Below are 23304 nucleotides of genomic sequence, written 5' to 3'. Positions count from 1 at the left end.
GAACTGAGACAGAATACCGTTTTTTTTTTTTTAGACAGTGAGGGAAAAGATATATTCAAACCATAGCTGATTTTGCTATAGAATGGGCAATCTTATTAAGATTTCTAGTACAACTACTAATGGAAAAACAACGAGTAGAAACTAGTAAATTATCAAGCGAAAAAAGGATGGCGCTTTGGCAGCATGATCCAAAACAGCAATGCCAGCAACCTGGAAAGCCAGATTCAAACAGTTTGTAGTAGCTTCAATGTGCGTATTACCACATCCAATAACATCAGAAATCACATAGTGAAGGCCAGAAGCTTCCGCTTGAAACACAAATCTTGCCCAGAATTTTGCATGATTTTGATGGATGATAGTACCATCATCATTTTGAAAAAACCATCATTTTGATGGATGCCAGGATCCCGTTGTTCCAATCAATGTTACCATTAAGATCAATCAAACTAGTTGATTGGACTAGAAAACTAAAGAGGATCCTAACTCAAATGTAGGGCGATAAGCAACAACGAAAAACAGATGAAAGAAGAATAACATACAATGTTCCATTAACAGTTGGGTCTAACAACAATACATGATCTTTGCCTTCCAACACGACGACCAAAAAATGGTATTTTTACAAGGTATCAAATTCAACAATTTAACAAAAGAGGGTCCTCACGATTAGTACCACAACTAAAACGTTAAAACAATTTGACAAAACAGCCGATGAAACTGAAGAAGATTATATCATAGTCATCTATTACTTCCCGGTTTTCGGGAGACTTCCGAAGAATCCACACCAAGTTTTATAGAACCACAAAAAAATTAATTTCATTCACCATCGCTCTCTTGACGTAGACCTGTAAATGATCAAAATTGAAGCAGATATCAGTAAAGCTTCAGATAATTTTGCACAATGCCGTTAATTTCAGACAGGACGTATCAACAGGTATCTAGCAAATGTTAACATCATACAAAGACTAGAAGTTGCCGTTTCTAAAAGCCATGTAGAGAGTCAGCAGTGCTACTACTGATGGAGCGCCATATACCCTACAACTTATGTCAGTTCCTTAAGTTTCGGCCTTACAACCAACCATACACCCTTTAAACAACATTGGATGGTTTGATGTTCGGTTCGCCACAGAGAACCGAGCTTTAGTAGAACGCCACTGGATTCAAATATAGAAACCACTCCAACTGCTCTTGTCGAGAAACTCTGATCCAGTACACTGAAACAAATGTGGTTGGGCGAATTATTGTGTTGAAACAGCTGGTTTTACCAAGCAATTTGAAGAGCACAATTACAAATATTCCAAGAGAAAATGACACCAAATGGTCCCCTTTTTGTACAAGCAAAATGTCAAGCAAGGAAGGAACATTGAAACAACAATATGGCAGCCAAATGACATGCCTAAGACTGCCAAGGCTGTCCATTCTTGTCTTGTTTTTACAATATTTCAACTTTGTATTTTATCTTGTTAACAACTCACTTTATTGTCCTTTATTTTTAGTCTTTAATTTTCAGCTTGTAAGGCCTTGGAGCCGTGTGTCTCGTCTTGCTTTGTGATCTGGGCGACCATAAGAGGGGAGTGAGTCCTTGCTTCGTGATCTTGGATGATCTCCGAGTCTTGAGCTTGCTTTGTGATCTTGCTCAATTCATATCCTTAGTCTCGAACATTGGCCTTGTTCTTTGTTCGATTCATACCCCTTTGTTTCATTTTATGTTCAAAAATCAGAAAAATAAATCCCCCAAAACAGCCCCCAAACCGAGAGCAAACAACACACAAAAAAACAGCCTGTTTTCACTATCAAAGCAACAGTCCACCAAAGTAACAGTCCGCCTGACTATTTCTTTTGTCATTTGGGTCGTGTATTGTGTTCTATGTTAGATGGGTTACTGGTTGTGGCTCCACCTCCGTTTCTCGTTTACTCATGGTAATGCAAGGCTAAGGATAAGCCAAGCGGTTTCCGGGACTGTCCTATCCTTAGTCCGGTTTTAGGTCTCTTTTATTCTTGTTTTTGGGTCATTTGTGACGGTCTTAAATTATGATGCAATTGTTGTTGTTCTTGCTGCGTTTTTATAGCCTGTTTTGGGATGATTATGGACCACCCTCTTATTTTTCTCCAAAGGCTATTTGAGGCAGAATTAGCTCTTGCTTCGTGATCTAGTTTAAGTCATATCCCGGTTACTTGTTCTTGTTTTCGTGTCAAAATAGTCCCAAAGTTTCTGTTTTCGTTGCTTTAAGTCATTGTGGAAATTGTTATTTGAATGTTTAGTTCATAAGCATTTAAATTACAATCTTATTTCCATTGCTTTCATTCAAATTAATCAAGTTATTTAAGGTCTTATTTTCGTCCAAAACAGGTTGTTTCGTGCCTTGTTTGGGTGGAGTCGTTTGTTAGCTTTAAAATCTGTCCTTATGTTGTTTGTTGGTCCTTAAAACAGTCCCTTTGAGTGTTCAAATCGAGTCCCTAGAGTTTCTGTCCAAAGTTTTGTTATTTGTGTTCGTTTTAATCTCCTCTTAAGCACACGAAAGAGTCCACTAAACTGTTAAAAAACCGAGTCTTAATCGTCCAAAATTCGAGTCCTAGATGTTTTACTTCAAAGTGGTAATCAGAGCAAGGTCATAACACAATTCCATTGTTGTGTTAGTCTTGGGAAGAAACCTTCTTTTGAGTTCATTACATACCTTAACAACCTTCAAAAACACAAAAAACAACCATGAGTGAAGAGAGGCTTACCGGAATTGAAACACAAGTCACTCAACTTTCTGGAAAATGTGACTTGTTGTTGGATTCCTTCAATGCTATCATGGCTAATATTCCAACACCACCAAGAGGAAGAGGACAACCACCACGGGGCAGAGGTAGAGGCCGTGCTTACATGGGTGGAAGAGGAGGCCGAGATATCCAAGAAGAGGATCCATTTTCAGATTCGGAGGACTCCATGGTTGAGGCTTTTCAACAAGAGCATAACAAGGATGTAAAGATAGAAATCCCTGATTTTTATGGTAGTCTAAACCTCGAGGATTTGTTAGATTGGCTTAGAACCGTTCAAAGAGTTTTTGAGTTTAAAGATTATTCGGATAGCAAATCTTTCAAAGTTGCAATCTTGAAACTCAAATGCTACGCTTCTCTTTGGTATGAAAACATGAAAAACCAGAGAAGAAGAGATGGTAAAGAGGCTATTAAGTCATGGTCTATGTTGAAAAAGCAACTTAAGGGTAAGTTTGTGCCTAGAGACTATACTCAAGACATGTTTATTAGGCTCACTCAACTTAAACAAGACCAACAACCCATTGAGTCTTACCTTAGAGACTTTGAACAATTAACCTTGCAATGTGAAGTCAATGAACAACCCGAACAAAAGATTGCTAGGTTTACTGAGGGTTTGGATTTTAAGATTGCTAGTAAGGTAAGAATGCATCAAGTGTTGTCCTTTGAGGAGGCCGTGAACCTATCTTTGAGGGTTAAAAATTGGGAAAGGGGAGAGCTATTGATGAGCTCCTATTTCTACTTACAATTGGCATCATTTGGAGCTCATTTGGTAGCATTTGGTAACGGTTTTATACAATTCTAGCATTATTTGACCAATTCCGAGTGCTTTATCATTTAGCAAGGTTTTCTAGTGAAGAATGAGATGCCAAGTGACCAAGAGAAGCATCAAAGGAAGGAGGAAGAACAAGCATTGGGGAAACATCATGAAGAAGCCTTCCAAGGATCAAGCAAGCAACGATTGAAAAACGCATTCCAGCAGACAATTCGCACGGTGCGAGTTTCCTGCACCCATTTCTCGCACTGTGCGAGTTTCCTGCACCCATTTCTCGCACTGTGCGAGTTTTCTGGGTTTTACTCCGTTTTGTATTACGGGCTTTCTCCATTTAAGCCCACGGTTATTAGGTTATGTTAGACTATATATAGTGTGTTTTCCTCTAGGTTAACACATCTTATGCTCATTTTAATTAATCAAGTCGTAATTTTGGGAATTATTCATCTTTTGATTGGGTTTAGATCTACTATGGAGAACTAATCTCCTCTTCTTAATCTGACTCAAAGGTGTAATCTTTGGTTGTAAGACTCCTTAATCTTTCCTTAATTTTCATTATCGTTGTTAATCCTTTGTGTTTATTGTTTGAATTTTGGAAACCTTGTTTACATTGAGTAATTAAGTGTGATTTCCTTGTTGCTTAATCAAGTTCCTTAATTTATTATTGTTGGGATTATTAAGTGTAATTTCCTTGTAATCTCATCTTTGCAACACCTTGTTATTATGCTAATGAATGTGATTTCTTCTTGGCTTAATTAGCAAGTAAAGGATTAACTTGTAATTAGGCATTAATCGTGATTTCATTGTCTAATTACCCTTATTGAATCTCTAGTGCTTTTATCTTCTTATTAATTTAACCAATGTATGTGATTTCTACTTGGTAGGATTGATAAGTTGGGTTAATTGATTAAGTGTGATTTCTTTGTCATTTAACCATTATTAAGGAGATTTAGGAGAATAATCTCCACAATAAGGTGATAATATTAATTAGAATGATTGATTGAGTGGTTTTATCAACTAAAGTGCCTCACTTTAATGAGTCGAATTAAGTCTTTCTTAAATTTGATAAACTTTAATGAGTCGAATTAAGTCGTTGTCGGGGAAGGTAACAGTTTTGCTAGTGTTTTTGTTTGTGTTTTTAGAATAGTTGCGTTAGCAATTTTTCATTTCACAATTGTTATTTTCTTATCATTACTTGTGTGAACTTTTTTGATTGGTCAATACTAGGAACTCAAGTGAACCACTTTTTCCATTCAACCCGGAAATTCAAAGATCACTTGCTTGGATAGGAGGTATTAGAAGAGAGAACCCGGTTATTCAAGAGATTAACCCCGTGACTCAACAAGACCAAGAGGAAGATAACATTATTTCTTTTGAAACCGAGCCACAACCCATAAGAATCATTATGGGTGATGCCGAGAATCACCCACACAATGATGCACAAAGGGAGGATCCACCAAGGCCTAGGACCATCAAAGAACTCACCGCACCGAATCTTACACAAGTCCCCTTGTGTATCTCGTTTCCGGCCTTAGCGGAAAATGCCACCTTTGAACTAAGTCCGGGCTCATCCACCAATTGCCCCAATTCCATGGACTTAGTACGGAGGACTCCAATAAGCATCTAAACAAATTCCATGTAGTTTGCTCAAGCATGAAGCCTAATGGGGTTACCGATGAGCAACTTCAACTAAGAGCCTTCCCTTTCTCACTCAAGGACGCGGCAAACGATTGGCTTTACTATCTGCCCACCAGGAGCATCACTACTTGGAACCACATGAAGAATGCCTTCCAAGAGAAGTATTTTCCCGCTAGTCTCTCCTCTCAATTGGAGAAAGAAATAAGTAATGTTGAACAAATGGATAGAGAGAACTTGTATGAGTATTGGGAGAGGTTGAAACAACTTCTTGCTAGTGTCCATACTATGGGTATACCGACCACGACCTACTCTTGAACTTTTGTGGTGGTCTCCTAGAGGATGATGCTAGGATGATTAAGGCCGCTACACAAGGAGGGATTGAGTACATGCCGGTCCAAGAGGCAAATGATTTGATTGATAGATTGGTGGGAAGCTCTAGGAATTTCGGGAGGAGAGTCAAGAAGGCAAGGGTGGCATCTTCTTCAAGGCAAAACTCCAACCATATGAAAGACAAAGTTGATTTTCTTACCAATTTGGTTAAGGAACTTGCAAAAGGGAATGGGAGTACATCTCATGTGAAAATTTGTGGTCTTTGTAATGATCCAACTCATCCCACCGATGAGTGTCCATCTTTGCAAACGGAGGAAGCAAGTGAAGCGATTAAGGCTCTTGGGTTTAGGAAATTTGACCCTTATTCCAATACTTACAATGAGGGGTGGAAAGCTCACCCAAATTTTGGGCGGGGTGGCAACCAAAACCAAAACCAAAAGGGATCCTCAAACTCTTCATTTCAAAAGCCAAATTAAAATAAAAACCAATCACAAAATTCCTTGGAAGATATGATGAAGGCACTTGCTATGAATCAAGTGGCAATGCAAAAAGAAAGCCAAGCCATGCAAAAAGAAAGCCAAGCCTTGATAAACAATACCAAGGAATTCCAAACCGCCGTGCTTCAACAAAATCGGCTTACCGACTCTAGAATTGGCAACCTTCAGACTCAATTGGGTCAAATACTCAACACACTCAATACACAATCCACTCAAGGAGGGAGCCTCCCTTCTCACACTATTCCTCCACCCACCAAGGAACAAGCAAAAGCGGTCTCTATGAGGAATGACAGGGAGTTGGTAGAGGCACCCAAGGCTCCTTAGCAATCAAGGCCACTTCCTATTGTTCATGAAGTGGAAGATGTAGTTGAAGATGAAATTGAAGTGTTAGTGGAACATGGGGAAGCATCTCCACCCGATCAAGTGAGGATCAATGAAACACTTCCGGAATACGAGTCACGAGCTCCATTTCCAAGTGCTTTGAATGACACAAGGATAATTGACAAGAAGACTTCGAGCCTTTAAGATATCTTTCGTAAAGTGGAGGTAAACATTCCACTTCTTGATCTTCTTAGTAGTGTGCCCAAGCATGCAAAGTATTTGAAAGAGTTGTGCACTACTAAGAGGACCAACAAGGCAAAAAGCATGAAAAAGGTAAGGGCTAGTGAACATGTGTCGACAATGTTTCAAAAGCGTTTGCCACAAAATGTGGTGATCGAGGCATGTTCACCATCCCTTGCAAAATTGGTGACTTGGATTGTCAAAATGCTATGCTTGATTTTGGTGCATCTATTAATGTCTTGCCTACTTACCTTTATGAGTCTCTTAAGTTGGGACCTTTGAAACCGATTCGTACGGTCATTTCTTTGGCCGATAGGTCCAACATTTACCCTAAAGGAATTGTTGAAGATGTCATGGTAAAGGTGGGGGATATGATTTTTCCCGCCGACTTCTATGTAATTGAAATGGAACCCGAGAAAGGCTCAACTCCCATCCATTTTATTGGGAAGACCTTTCATGAGAACTTCTAACACCAAGATAGATGTGTCTAGTGGATGCCATACAATGGAGTTTGAAGGGCAAAAGATTGAGTATAACATACATGAGGCAATGAAATACCCAACCGAGACCTCTTCTTTGTGTTTTCTTGAAATTTTTGAACCAATTGTTCAAACCGCGTATGAATTGTGTAAAATTGACACCTTAGATGTTGCTTTAACTAATGGAATGGTTGGGGAAGATATGGGGTATGTTTTGTCATGTAATTTGCAGGAAACTATACAAGAGTTTGAGGAAAATCTACCAATGGAAGAGTAGGAAGAGAAGGAAGCAATCCGGAGGGCGGGAGGTTTTTCGCACGGTGCGAAAAAATAGGGTCAGGAACTCGCACCGTGCGAGTTCTCTCCTGTCCAGGACTTTTGCTTCATTTCTTCCAAATTGTTAGAAGAGCTGCCAAGGAGAAACTCGTTCCTTCTATTGTCAAGGCCCCTATTGTTGAAATGAAGCCCCTACCAAGCCACTTGAAGTATGCTTTTCTAGGAGATAAAAGAAACTTTACCGGTAATTATTTCAAGCAAGCTTTCAATGGAGCAAGAAGAGGCTCTCATCCGAGTTCTTAAGCAACATAAGGAAGCAATTAGGTGGACAATGGCCGACATCAAAGGCATTAGTCCCACTTTATGCATGCACCAGATTCTTTTGGAGGATGAAGCCAAACCCGTTCGCCAACCACAAAGGCATTTGAACCCTCCGATGATGGATGTTGTCAAAAGGAGGTACTCAAACTCCTTCATGTAGGTATGATCTATCCCATCTCCGATAGTCAATGGGTTAGTCCAACCCAAGTTGTACCAAAGAAGTCAGGGCTAACGATAGTCGAAAATCATGAATGTGTTTTGGTTCCCACTCAAGTTCAAAACAGGTGGCGAGTATGTATCGACTACCGTAGGCTCAATGCCGTGACCCGAAAAGATCACTTCCCGCTTCCCTTCATAGATCAAATGTTGGAGAGGTTAGCGGGAAAATCTTTTTATTGCTTTTTGGATGGATACTCGGGTTATTTTCAAATTCCAATTGCACCCGAGGACCAAACAAAAACCACCTTCACATGTCCCTTTGGAACGTTTGCCTATAGAAAGATGCCTTTCGGTCTTTGTAACGCATCGGGAACGTTTCAGAGGTGCATGATGAGCATCTTTTCATATCATGTGGAGGACTTTATTGAAGTGTTTATGGACGATTTTACCGTTCATGGTCAATCTTTTGAGGATTGTTTGAGTCATCTCTCTTGGGTTTTGCAAAGATGTATTGATACCAACCTCGTTCTCAACCATGAGAAATGTCATTTCATGGTTGATGAAGGAATAGTGTTGGGACATGTGGTCTCCTCTAAGGGGATTGAGGTTGATAAGGCCAAGGTCGATACAATTCGCACCTTGCCTTATCCTACTAATGTGCGTGAAGTGGGATCTTTCTTAGGTCACGCCGGGTTCTACCGGCGCTTCATCAAGGATTTTTCCAAGATCGTCGCTCCTTTATGCAAGCTACTTCAAAAGGATTGTGAATTCACTATGAGTGAATGCAAAGAAGCTTTTGATATGCTCAAGGAGAAGCTTATTTCGGAACCCATAATTCAACCTCCCAATTGGAGTGAACCATTTGAGATAATGTCGGACGCGAGTAACTATGCCCTTGGCGTGGTACTTGGCCGAAGGGTAGGAAGAGCACCCCATGTTATTCAATATGCGTCAATGATGAATAAGGCTCAAAGAGACTATACCACTACCGAGAAGGAATTTCTTGCGGTAGTGTTTGCCTTGGAGAAATTTCTACCTTATATTCTTGGAGCCAAGGTCATCATCTTCACGGATCATGCCGCTTTAAGGCATTTGGTGAACAAAAAGGAATCCAAACCCCGTTTATTGCTTTTGAGTGAGTTTGATGTTGAGCTCAAAGACAAGAAAGAAACAACCAACACGGTGGCGGATCACCTAAGTAGAATTGTGCAAGAAAAACATCAAGAAATTTTGGAATCACTAATACAAGCCACTTTTTCGGATGATACATTTCTAGCCTTGTCTTCCATTGAGCCATGGTATGCTCATATAGTCAACTTTTTGGTTTTACAAGAATTTCCAAAGGGTCTTTCTCGTTCACAATGGGATAAGATCAAGAGTGATGCTAAATATTATGTGTGGGATGACCCATATCTTTGGAAGTTTTGTGCCGACCAAGTCATTAGAAGGTGTGTCCCGGATACCGAAGTCATTACCATTCTTAAATTTTGCCACGAATATGCTTGTGGCGGGCATTTTGGAGCCAAGAAAACGGCTAGGAAAGTCTTGGAAAGCGATTTCTTTTGGCCCACACTATTCCGGGATGCTCATGCTATGGTGAAGGCTTGTGATAGATGCCAAAGAGTTGGCAACATTTCAAGAAGAGGAGAAATGCCACAAACTCCAATAATCTATTGTGAAATATTTGATGTGTGGGGTATTGACTTCATGGGACCGTTCCCCTCATCTTGTGGTTACACCTACATCCTTTTGGCGGTGGACTACGTCTCCAAGTGGGTGGAGGCCAAAGCCACCAAGACCGATGATGCAAAGGTGGTTGGTGAGTTCATCAAAACCATCATCTTCTCTCGTTTTGGCTTTCCTAAGGCTTTGATAAGCGATCGTGGAACTCACTTTTGCAACAAAGCCATTGGAGCTCTACTCAAAAAGTATGGGGTAATTCATAAGGTATCTACCGCCTATCACCCTCAAACCAACAGTCTAGCCGAGGTTTCTAATAGGGAGATCAAGGCTATCCTTGAAAAGACGGTGAATCCCGACCGCAAGGATTGGAGTTTAAGGTTAGATGATGCTTTGTGGGCATATCGCACGGCCTACAAAACCCCAATCGGGATGTCACCTTACCGGTTACTTTTTGGGAAACCGTGTCATTTACCCGTGGAGGTTGAGCATAGGGCTTATTGGGCGGTCAAATCATTCAATTTGCAAATGAGTGAAGCGGGGTTTCATAGGAAACTTCAACTCCAGGAATTGGAAGAGATTCGAAATGATGCTTATGAGAATGCTTCCATTTACAAGGCAAGAACAAGAGCATGGCATGATAACATGATTTCAAGACGAGTGTTCCAAGTGGGAGAGAAAGTCTTACTCTTTCAAAATCGGCTTAGACTTTTCTCGGGAAAATTGAGGTCTAGATGGATGGGACCATATAAGGTTTGTGTTTTTCCATATGGAGCAATCGAGGTCAAGTGCTTAAAGTCCGGGAAAGTTTTGAAAGTGAACGGTCAAAGGCTTAAGCACTATCATGAAGGAATTGAAATGGGTGAAGTGGGAACACTACACCTTATTGATCCAATTTATGAAGATTAATGAAAATTCAACTTTGTCGAGCCATCGACGTTAAATAAACGGCAAAAGTTTGTAAATATTTCTTCCCTTGCATATTTAATTTCCGCATCTCATTGTTTTCATTGCATTTTTGCATGTTTAAATTAATTGCATCATTTAATTATTGCATTATAAATTAATTCACTTGCATTTTCATTAATGTTTTGGCATGTTAGAATGTTTTAATGTGTGTGTTAGCATATAGGATATCAACTCAAGGGCATAAGTGAAGAAATGAAGGAAGAAAAATGGGTAAACATTGGCTAAGCATGGAAGAATTAAGCAACAAAAGAGCCGACTCCAGCCAGCAACTCGCACGGTGCGAGTTTTCAGGGCTCATTTTTCGCACCATGCGAAAAACCCCAGTCCAACAGCAATTAACTCGATAATTCCGTACCATTCATCATTCTTCCCCAATTTTCACAACCTTCAACCTTCTTTCTTCATCCTAACCCTAACTCACTCAAAAATCAACCGTCAATCCTTCACAAATCATCAATTTCAAGCATTCAACTTCCAAGTTTCATCAATTTTCATCATCCAACATCAATTTGGACTGAAAAATTGATGCATTTATACCCTTGACAGTCACGAAAAAATCGACTTAGGGTTTTGTTGATTCAAGATTTGAAGATTTCGGGTTTTCAATTGGATTAAAGGGCTTTTTGGGAGCATTCTTGTGTAATATTCATCATCCAACAACATTTACAAGAATCAAAAGGGAGGTATACACCTTACTCTTATTCTTGTCATTCCAAGTTACAAATTTTTCGAGATTTGCTTAGAAAAGTCGAAAATTTGTAGTTTAATTGTTGTTGTTTTTAGCCCATAAACATTTTCTAACTTGTGAGGTGCATTTCATTCAATAAACAACTAGTTAGCACATTCTTCTTTTAGTGCATACTAGGTGTTTGTTCAATTGCCTCAACCAAAAAATCTTTCCACACTTGTGTCTTTTCTGAAAAATTTGGTGTAACATGGGAAAGGGTAAGGCTTCCGAGGCTTCCTCCTCACAAGGACCCAAGGGAGCCTCGGCTTTCAATGACAACGAGTATACGGGGAAGGAAGCACTCCGAGATAAGGCCTTACAAAATTGGAGAAAGTTTGAGTCTTCGTCATCCGTAGTGGTGACTAGATTTTTTGATGAGAATGTTCTTATTGAGTTGGGCATGCTCCCAATAACCCCCAAATGCATGCTCCTTGAGAAAGTTGGTCTAGACTCTTATATTGGTCAAGCCGTGTTTACCCGGAAGAGAGTCACTTTTGAATTCCTCTCCTCGTTAGAGAAGGTGAAGTTGGGGAGGGATAGAACTCCGGGAATCAAGTTCCGGGCATGTCGACTTGTCCATACCCTAATCTATGACCAAGTGAGGGAAGCCCTTCACATCACAAAAGCACCCGTAAATGAACCCCTTGACAAGAAAAAAATGAGTGAATTTTGGAACAACATCACGGGAGATGTGAGGCAGGGGAATTCCAAAAACACATCCCTTCCCCACCCCATTTTGAGAATTGTGAGCCGACACATCAATACCAACTTTATGGTCATGACCGAGCCTACCAAGATGAACTACCTACAATTGCAATGCCTTTGGTCCATGACCCCGAAGGGAAAGGGAATACCGGATTAGGCGGACTTATTTGTGAAGGGTTGCCTTGAATTGCAAAAAGAACCAAAGGGAACCATTTTTATTGGGGGCATGATCGAAAAAATTGTGGCCAAAACGGGTGTATCATTTCCGGCCAATGCGTGGCCACTCGAGGGCGACCATCTCATGGACTTCAAGTATTTGACGAAAGCAAATATGCTTGAAGTTGTGGACAAGACCGCCTCCGTGGTAATTTGGTGTATGGGTGGTAAGAACCCAAGGCCTTACATGTACTTACCCCGTCCCCCCAACTCACCCTTAGGTTGGGGGAGTGCCCAAGACTTTTACATGCGTCCCGATGACGAGTTTGTGGACCTTTGGGTTAATAGAGTACATGTAGTTGAACCCGGCAATGAGGAAGGTGGAGAGCGGCCACAATGGGGGGAGCTCTAACTTATGGTGACATGCCACATGTTGATGCACCTTTTAATGAACCAATGCCAAATGCTCCTTTTGATGAACCCCACTTCACTCCACCTCACATGCCACAAGCACCACCACAACATCCCTTCATGGCACCACAATTCAACTACTAAGCTTTCAACACTTGGCAATCTGATGTCTCAAACCGTTTAACAAACCTTGCGCCCACCTTCTCCCAAATTCAACTCACGGAGAATGCCCGGTGGGGAATCACCGAGAACCGCTACCACCTCTACCAAGAGGACATGGAAGAAGTGTGTTATGTCCAAAACGCAACTTTTGACATGGTGGCGGCTATGAATGCCAACACATGCAAAATTTCCCCACCCAATACCAAGGCTATGGTGAGACTCAAGTGGATGAAGCAAGGGCCGAAATGGCAAGGTTTCAAAGAAGAAGGGAATCAAGAAGAAGGGGAGGACCTCCGGGAAATGGAGATGCCTCAAGCTCACACTCTCGAGCGGGTTTAGGGTGTTCACCTCACACTTTGGGGACAAAGTGAAGAATTAAGTGTGGGGTGGACATGAGTTGGTAACATCATGTATATATTGTTTTATATTCATTTTCATGCATCGTATTTCATTTAAAAAAAAAAAAAAAAAAAAAAAAAGAGAGAAAGAAAAAGAAAAGAAGAAGAAAAACCCGGCTAGGATGAAAACCCAAAAGGGCATCCTAGGCAAAAATGGGAAAGTGGCCGAGGTCGGAGTGAAAACCCGAAAGGGCGCTACGTGCAAAAAGAAGAAATGAGTACGAGCCACGAGAGTAGAGGTGAGGCAGAGAGCTAAACCGAAAACCCGAAAGGGCGGTTTAGGCAAAATGAGAGAATTAGGAAAAATTGAAATTTTTTGTGACTCTTTGAAACCTCGAAATCATGTCACATAAATGACTACTTCCATTTTGCATTGGTGACATAAGTGGTGGAACTCTAGAAGGCCGAAAGGGTAGGATAGAAGTGTATCAAAGCTAAGTGGGGGGTGTTGGAGGCCGAATCTTTAATTAGCATTTGATACACTTGGTGAATGAAGTAGTGAGTTGTGTTGTTTTGAATGAATGGCTTGTGAAGTATTGTTCGAGGAATTATGATGTTGATGATATTGTTGCCATTTGAGAATTGTAGTAATATAATCCTGGAGGAAGTTGGAGTTGCCTACTTTGTGTGTTAGGAGGTGTTGTAAGGCTTAGGTAACCTTGTGTGAACTGTTTTGGAGTGATAAGGGGGAGAAATAAGGAGAGTTGTTAAGAGTGGTGAAAAGTTGGTGATGAAGAATCGGTGGACTAGGATCATATCTTAGAAGAGGGATGGCATAGGGAGGGCGAGTGAGGGAAGAGAGGTTAGTTTTGGAGGATTTTGGGTCACTTACTCACTTGTTGGAGCTTTGAAGAAAAGTGACCATGTGTTTTAGAAGAGGGATGATATAAGAAGGGAGTGTGAGAGAAGTGAGGAGAATTAGGAGCATGCCCATACGCTTTTCTTAGCCTCGCGGTGATTAGCTTTACTTTAGTTTGCTCGGGACGAGCAAAGGGCTAAGTGTGGGGTGTTTGATGAGCTCCTATTTCTACTTACAATTGGCATCATTTGGAGCTCATTTGGTAGCATTTGGTAACGGTTTTAGGCAATTCTAGCATTATTTGACCAATTCCGAGTGCTTTATCATTTAGCAAGGTTTTCTAGTGAAGAATGAGATGCCAAGTGACCAAGAGAAGCATCAAAGGAAGGAGGAAGAACAAGCATTGGGGAAACATCATGAAGAAGCCTTCCAAGGATCAAGCAAGCAACGATTGAAAAACGCATTCCAGCAGACAATTCACACGGTGCGAGTTTCCTGCACCCATTTCTCGCACCGTACGAGTTTTCTGGGTTTCACTCCATTTTGTATTACGGGCTTTCTCCATGTTAAGCTCACGGTTATTAGGTTATGTTAAACTATATATAGTGTGTTTTCCTCTAGGTTAACACATCTTATGCTCATTTTAATTAATCAAGTTGTAATTTTGGGAATTATTCATCTTTTGATTGGGTTTAGATCTATTATGGAGAACTAATCTCCTCTTCTTAATCCGACTCAAAGGTGTAATCTTTGGTTGTAAGACTCCTTAATCTTTCCTTAATTTTCATTATCATTGTTAATCCTTTGTGTTTATTGTTTGAATTTTGGAAACCTTGTTTACATTGAGTAATTAAGTGTGATTTCTTTGTTGCTTAATTAATCAAGTTCCTTAATTTATTGTTGTTGGGATTATTAAGTGTGATTTCCTTGTAATCTCATATTTGCAACACTTTGTTATTATGCTAATGAATGTGATTTCTTCTTGGCTTAATTAGCAAGTAAAGGATTAACTTATAATTAGGCATTAATCGTGATTTCATTGTGTCTAATTATCCTTATTGAATCTCTAGTGCTTTTATCTTCTTATTAATTTAACCAATGTATGCGATTTTTACTTGGTAGGATTGATAAGTTGGGTTAATTGATTAAGTGTGATTTCCTTGTCATTTAACCATTATTAAGGAGATTTAGGAGAATAATCTCTACAATAAGGTGATAATATTAATTAGAAGGATTGATTGAGTGGTTTTATCAACTAAAATGTCTCACTTTAATGAGTCGGATTAAGTCTTTCTTAAATTTGATAAATTTCCATCTTAAAACTTGAGTGCTTGATTACTTGTTGTTCACTCTTATTTAAATTTCATTTTGTTGTCTTTGAAAACCCAAACCAACCCCCCCCCCCCCCTTTTTACATACTTATTGTTAATTTGTCACAATTGTTCTAATTGCTCTCTCGATTTCACCATTGCAAAACCCCCCTTCTCTTGGGTTCGATCTCATTACTTGCTACTTTACTAGTTTTTAATTAGTATTAATTAGTACGTATTGTGGTATATAAATTGTTAATTTGGCCGTCTTAAATATCGACTACCGTAGGCGTGTCAGCTATCACCACAAAAACAGCCGCCAAAACAGCCCCCTACCACACCCAAACTGAGGCCAAGGTTGATGAACCAACCCCTCAAAACAAACTCCCCACTCTTGACAAAGACAAAGCACCCATGAGCTGACACAAAAACACCACATCTTTGAAGAAATATTATCAATGCCAAGGCTTTGGTCACTTTGCTAACCAATGTCCAAACAAGAGAGCACTTAGTAGCTTTGAGGTAGTGCATTAGGGTGAGGATGAAATACTTGTTTGTGATGATGGTGAGGAGTCTAAGAAGCAAGAGGAGGCTGCCATGGTTGTAGAACCGGATGAGGGAGTGAGTTTGGTCATTTGGAGAGCATTGAGTACCCAACCTATGGAAGTAACCAACAACAACAACTCTTTAGGTCTAGGTGCACTATTGAAGGGAAAGTTTACAACCTTATCATTGATGGAGGAAGTTGTACCAATGTGGCTTCTAATACTCTCATTGAGAAGCTCTCTTTGCCTACACAAGATCATCCTAATCCTTACAAGTTGAGGTGGCTCAACAAAGGGGCTGAAATTAAGGTGGATAAGCAATGCCTAGTGTCCTTCTCCATGGGCAAGAGCTATGTTGATGAGGTTCTTTGTGATGTTCTACCTATGGATGCTTGTCATCTTCTACTTGGCAGGCCATGAGAGTTTGATAAAGATTCAATGCACAATGGTCAAGACAACACCTACACTTTCAAACTTGGTTCAAAGAAAGTTATGCTAGCACCCCTACCACCCGAGTCCATGTTTGAACCACCCAAGAAAGTATTATTGATCAATGAAGACAAGGTGAGTCAAGGGGAGGATGGCGTGGGGAATGTCCATGTTGTCCATACCAAAGATGAGTTCAAGGAGCCAAGGGTTCAAGCATTACTCAAATGGAAAGATCAAACCGAGGGTTTCTTTGAAAGTTTGCAATGTAAGCCTACTACATTCTCTATTCCAAGTTCAATTAGCTCATTTGAATTCGAGTGCAAGGCTAGTGGCAACGGCCACGACAATGAGGTTGTCCAAACACAAATTTTCGAGCCAATTGTTGAGGAATGGAAAGGAGTCAAGAAACGAGTTGAAAAGGAACCTCCCATCCATGCCAAGGCCACCAAATGCAAAGAAATGTCCATGGTTCTTAAGCAAACACAAGTATTCAGGCCCGGAGATCTTGTATGGGTGAATATGAGAGTAAGGTCATCAAGTAAAGGAAAAAACAGTCCATGGCAAGTGAAGAAGGTCCTTTCAAAGTCATCAAGCAAATTGGGTTCAACAAGTACAAGATTGATCTCTTAGGAATTCATGTCACATTTGATGTTGGGGACTTTGAGTCCAAGCTATGAGGAAATTGAGGATGATGATTTCAAGGACTTGAGGACAAGTCCTTTTGAAGAGGGAGGGATTGAAGTGAAATTGGAAACAACACTAAGCTCCATTTTCCACGGTTTTGGACCTCGTCCTAATTTGAGGTCTAACTCAAAAACCGTCTAAGAAGTCATGGCTCCAACCGTCCTAATTCTTATCTTGGGTGAGTTTGGGACGTTTTTGTGTAGGATCTTTTATCTCCAAAGGCTACCATTCAGAAATTAATTGAAGAATCTTTGCAAAGGTACAAGGGGACCCGATTTTGAACAATGAGCTAAATGTCGCTATCAATCTTTCCTCTTTTGATCCAACAAAGCTCAAGAGATTTTTTGGGAGCTGCATAGGAGTCATACACGGTTCCACAAGCCTCCAATCAGTCCATATAATCATAAATAAGAAGTTGAGCTACAGACAAGGAAGATTGGACTATTAGTTTACTTTATCATTTCTTTGCTTTATGTCATTTTGGAAATTGTTATTTGAATGTTTAATTCATAAGCATTTAAATTACAATCTTATTTCCATTGCTTTCATTCAAATTAATCAAGTTATTTAAGGTCTTATTTTCGTCCAAAACAGGCTGTTTCGTGCCTTGTTTGGTTTGAGTCGTTTGTTAGCTTTAAAATTTGTCCTAGTGTTGTTTGTTGGTCCTTAAAACAGTCCCTATGAGTGTTCAAATCGAGTCCGTAGAGTTCCTGTCCAAAGCTTTGTTATTTGTGTTCGTTTTAATCTCCTCTTAAGCACACGAAACAGTCCACTAAACTGTTAAAAAACCGAGTCTTAATCGTCCAAAATTCGAGTCCTAGATGTTTTACTTCATACTCTACAGATGACCTAGTTCGAGAATCGGCTGAGCGAACTGGAACACAAGCTCTCTCCTAAGGTGCATGGATGTCTTGAAAGTAAAATCCACCAATCTGTCAATCTGATGGTCTTTGACCCCCAAAAACAATTACAAGGCAGTGTTTTTAATCTAATCCCAATTGTTTTGATAATCCCGTGTGTGAGACAAACATAAGGATCTTAGAAAAATGGACTGCATCAAGTGTTTCACTTAACAAGTCTCAACTTGTCATAATAGAATAGACACCAATCACTTTACAACTTACAGAGCATAAGAGAGCCCCCTGCCTTTAAACGCACCAAGTGAACAGCCTAATACTCAACAGATAGTAAGATAGCAGGCAAAGAAAATGAACCACAATGACCAAATGCCAAGGATAAGCACTGTTAAGAGGTTAAATGACGTTTTTATTTTTATTTTGGTCAAAAACTACCTTAATTTTTAGGGGTATTTGTTAAAAAAAAAAACCACCTTATATTGTTTTAATTGTTTTCAACTACCTTTGTTTTCTTCTTTTTGGTCAATAACTACCTATGTTAGAGATCCGGCCAGATTAATGCTGGAAAATTGACCAAATCTATCTAGACTCTTAGAATAGGTAGCTATCGACAAAAAAAAAGGAAAACAAAAGTAGTCGAAAACAAAAAAAAATAATTTCAGATAGTCTTTTTCAAAATACCCTTAAAAAATAAATAAAAAAAATAATTAAAAAAAAAAAAACTAAATGACACGTAACAAAGTTTTGGAAAATTCTAATGGCATCTATATGACTATATGCATTACAAATCCTGAGATATTGACTTTCTAACTCTTAGGTTGCCATGTATGAGCATTACAGTGAAGTCGAGTTTTTAATTAATTTATTTTTTTTTTAAAAAAAGGAATATTCACATTGCACCCCTGAGGTTGCCACTTCTACCATGCAACCAAATTTTATATTTTTGAGAATGTTGTACACCCAAGGTTTGTATTTTTGCCCAAATTTCCACTTTTTCTGACATGTTACAACGGTGTCAATGTTATCACCTAACCAACAACCCTAATTTTCAATATTAAACTCTCTTAACAAACATAATCTAATTATATTTTATATTATATTTAAAGTCCAAACATTAGTTTCCTGCTTCCACCATACTCAGCCTACCACCCTCAATCCACCATGCCTAACACCAACCTAATCCTAACCTACCACTTTCATGCTCCAGCTTATGGTACCTAACACCAGCACCACTCTAAAAAAAGGAAAACAGATGTGGATATTAAAACATCACGACACCATTCAAAAGTGACGTAGAGGCAATGAAGCCACGGACAAGCCATCAGCGACTTCGGTAGGACCCTAAAGGTGAGGGTGGGAGTGAACTTTCGTGGGTAAGAGAGATTGCAGGTTTTCAAGGGTTCTTAGGTAGGTGTACAACGCTCCTTTCGTCAGTTAGGGCTGTGTTAGAGTGGGTGGATCGAGTTACGTTTTTTAAGGGTGGGATGGGTTTTTCGGGTGTATGGAAGTAGGTTGCTTGGGTGAGGTAGGGTTTCGGCGGGTTGTGGCTAGGGTTGGGTTTTCGGTATGTAGAGCTACGGTGGGGAAAACTTGACATCATAGCTACTTAGACCAGAAGTTGTAGCGGAGAGTTAGGAAATTGGGCACGTTGGGCAAAAGATGAACCTTGGAGTACATTGTACAGAAACTTCAAAATCGGGAAACACGAGAGAAGGGGTAACTATTAGAGAATATTAGATAGGAGTATATATTAAGATACTAGTATAGATCCCGCGCAATAAATGCGCGGTATACATCAAATTTTTACTTTTTAGTTTATTGCTTACTCATTCCAAATTTATACCTTAATATTTTCATATTTCACCTCATTGTGTTCTGATATGACGAAAAAATTAAACTACAAAAATAATAAAGAAATTGAGTATGTCATGAAATCTTTTTTTTTTACTAAGTTAATGATTTCAATTTATAACTTTTCTTATCTTAGTGAATTTTTTTCACGAAACTAATAATATTAGTTTATTTTATTGTTTTATTTCGCGTAAGTATGCATCAAGTCATTTTCTAAGAAAAATCATGCTTTAATAAAAGATAATAGTTTAATAGGAAAATCACATTTCTTTCCTTATATAAGTAGATGGAGTTTGGAGGGAAAACTTTTGAGAATTTTTATTCTTAAAGGGGAACAAATAAAGGGGATTAGGAAAAATATTATTATGGGTATCATCAAGAATATTCCAAAATATATTCTATAGGATATTATTATGATACCCATAATAATATCTTTCCTAATATCTTAATATATCTAATATTCTCTAATAGTAACGTTATGATGACGTGGCTTGTTCATTCAAGTTACACATAGAGGTTCATCCTTGCAGTCTCTCATGTAGCCGCTCATCCCTTATTCAAGACGCCTAATGTCAGCAGAAACCCAGACGCCGACAAACACGGGCACGTGAAATGTCAAAAACTACTCACTGGCCAAAAGTTTTACAATGGACTTCACTGGCAGTACAAGAACTCTCTCCATGAGCAAAAATTGTAGCAAGTGCAACATGGCAAAGTAATGTGCAGCATTTATTAGGGCAAAGAAACCTCAAGCGAAGTTAAATAAAGCAACCAAACTGCCGAAAGGCAAGTGAAATAGTGTCGACATTCTTCATTATCACTATCATTACCCAGCGCCTCCAAAGAGAGCACCAAGTAGGGTAATAGAAAAAAGAAGAAAAACAGTTACATCCACCGTCAAACTATTCATCTACCATCCAAAGCACAATGCATAGATTTTCAATGAGTCTTGTATGAGACCAACTCAACAACAAGAGCTGCTAAATATTTAAGGTATTGTTTAATTAATTACTAAGTATATGATTAATGAGTTGGTTTCACATGTAAGATCGTCTCATATAAATATTTGGAATCTTCAGTACCCGTAGGTGCAAATGGGCATAAGCCGGTAAACCATAGAAGGAAGCAATAACCCCACACAAAGGTAGGCAATAATCAGTTTGCCACAAACATACACATTATACAGCTCAACTGTCAGTTGCAGGATAATTACCTGTTGAAGTCTCTATTGCCCACAAATCCTCTATCTCTGTTTCCTTGGAAACCTCCTCTTCTATCTTCGCCAGGTCTTGTCCATATATTATCTCCTGTGCCACCTGACCTTGGCCTGTCCATTGTTTCTGCACCCTGGTAATCATTAAATGTTTCAGATCGAGGGGGGGGTCTCTCTTGGAACCCCATGTATCTCCCAGCGCCAGAACCCGGCCTACCAGCTTCGGAGCTTGGCCTACCAGCTCCAGAGCCTGGCCTACCTGCACCAGAGCCCAGCCTCTCAGCAGGCTTTTGAACAAATCGAACTTTGTCATCTAGTTCTCTGATTAGAATTTCCAAATCCCTTTCCTTGCTCTCTATTAGCCCACGTAGGTTGGCTTCTTCAACTCCTGAACCATCTTGAACATCCTTACCCGCATTCTCAAGATCTTTCTTTAAAATCTCAATTTCCTCCTTTAAAGTCTTTTCTTCCTCCGTCTCAGGCCTGCAGCAATTGTATAATAAACTGGTTAAGCAAAAAAGAGGCCATCAGACAGTTTTAGGTTCTACAAACACGCATGCTTTCATGCATCATCACTGAAGAGTGTATCATCGGAAATGTCAAGCCAATGTCATCAGAAGACAATATGCTTGCTGTAGCGCTTTAGTAAATCACCCAATGTCATCCCAAAATACTATGCTTACATGCGCCTTCTGATTTCTGACATGTCCCACAGCATTCGATACCAATCAGAAAGGCAAAAGCTCGAAGGATAAGATTAAATTATCCCTTATCATCCCTTAATCCTATATTTACAATGCAAGCGTAGTCTACAGCATAAAATAAGGACATTACACTATTAGGTCATCCATGAGGGAAGAAACCTCTTCTATTTTTGTTAATGTACAAGTACGAACTACCAAGGCAAAATTGGACTCACAATACCAGAAACTGGTGACTCATGATTCAAAACCAGCTTTTTTATACGAATTCCAAACCAGCTAGGAGCTATAAATACACAACATTAGTGACGATAATCATCATGATTCCAACTTTCCATAATAAATAGAACTTGATGTGCATGATTTATTCTCTAACCTCTATCATACTACCTCTAACTTTACCAAAGCTGAAACATTGGCACATGAGGTAACAAAGAAAACCCAAAGAACGTTTTCTACATTGTCAACACTACAGTACTACACACAAGAAACTTAGCAAAAAGCTAATATAACCCTAAACAAAATTCGGAACAAAAAATTGAGCACTTAATCAAACACAGAGCATTTTCCTTGGCATGAAATGATGAAAAAACAACAATATGAATATCATGATGGGATGAAAAGCGACAAACCGATCAACACGACGCTGCTCCAACTGAAGATCAATCTTCCTCCAGTCCAAACCCTTTTGCTCAAGCAAAACTTCCCTAGGCTTAGCATCCCCAAAAGGATTCACCTTTGGCCTCGCCTTCACTTCCACTCCACCACCACCACCAATAGCAACACTCTCCGACCTATTAGACTGCGAACTGGTAGGGCGGCTTCCTTGGGAACTGGAAGGCCTACTCCCACCAGCAACACTAACCTTCTTAGCCTCTATATCAGAATCCATCTTCTTCCAATCCAAACCCTTATCAGCCAACACCTCCTCTCTAGGCCTAGCCGCACCGAATGGATTCCCCTTATTAACCTTGACCACAACTACCCCATCCTCTTCTTTACCACCACCATTCACACCCCCTTCATTACTACTGTTATTATTCGTAGTAGTAATACTAGTACGCCTGGGCTCCAACACCAACCTGGGGCGACCCGCGGGTGGCGGCTCATCCCTCCTCCACTCCGACCCGGAATCCCTATTCCCGGATCCAAACGTATTCGATCTAGAAGGGGCCATTGACTCAGACAAAGGCAACGGTTTCTTCTCAAAACTCCAATTGTCCACCTCATCAGCGCGGGACACACATCCCAACGCACCATACCTGGACGAAGAAGAACCCCTATCTCTATCTCTCTCCCTTTCCCTCGGAACGCTGCGTTTCATGGCGCCCCAGTCGTCCACCTCATCAGCCCTAGACGGAGGAGGTGGAGGCGCCGAGTCATAATCCCCTCTGTGGGACCCACCATCGAACCCGCCACGTCGGCCCTGAGATGGACCATCGCGGCCGCCGCCGCCGTAGTTACTAAATCCGCCACCCAAGCGGGACCCACCGGGGACATACTCATCAGGAGAACGGAGTTTGGGACCCGTAGGAAGACTGAACATCTCGTCAGGGGTCAAACGGGTGTTGGAAGTAGCGGATCCGGATCCGGGTTGAGAATAGAACTCGGAAAGGGTCATCTTTTTCTTCTTGGGTTTGGTGGTAACGGACTCTTGGAGGCTGGGGAAACTCTGAGGGTTGGCGGCGGCCGTGACGGCGGCTTGTTGTTCTTCAGCTTCGGCTAACTCGGCGTCGGCGGCCCATGAACCGATGCCGGTACCGGTGCCGCCCCATGGTTTAGACGACATGATGATGATGATGTTGTTTGTGCGGAGAAAATGAGAAGTGGAAATGGTATCAGGAAGAAAGATCTGATGGCAGACGATTTTTTTTTTTTTGAGAGATGATGAAAATGGGGTTAGTGGGTGATTTTCTT

General features: G+C 40.2%; 1 protein-coding gene across 2 annotated transcripts; it reads right to left on the bottom strand.

Moving 5' to 3' along the window:
* Positions 1–520: 520 nt before the first annotated feature.
* Positions 521–23304, bottom strand: LOC141633476 (eukaryotic translation initiation factor 4B2-like). Of its 2 annotated transcripts, none has more exons than XM_074445936.1 (3): positions 22020–23304; positions 20687–21169; positions 521–842 (listed from the first exon to the last, which is right to left on the bottom strand). In XM_074445936.1, the coding sequence occupies exons 1-3, from the start codon at positions 23174–23176 to the stop codon at positions 818–820; spliced, it is 1665 nt and encodes a 554-aa protein (XP_074302037.1). In that variant the 5' UTR covers positions 23177–23304; the 3' UTR covers positions 521–817. The 2 variants fall into 2 exon arrangements, with proteins under 2 accessions (XP_074302037.1, XP_074302038.1); XM_074445937.1 differs by lacking the exon at positions 521–842 and adding an exon at positions 922–1211 and having other exon boundaries at positions 22020–23299.

Source organism: Silene latifolia, chromosome Y (genome assembly GCF_048544455.1).
Source record: "Silene latifolia isolate original U9 population chromosome Y, ASM4854445v1, whole genome shotgun sequence".
NCBI lineage: Eukaryota > Viridiplantae > Streptophyta > Magnoliopsida > Caryophyllales > Caryophyllaceae > Silene > Silene latifolia.
This window is presented reverse-complemented; position numbering and strand designations above follow the sequence as displayed.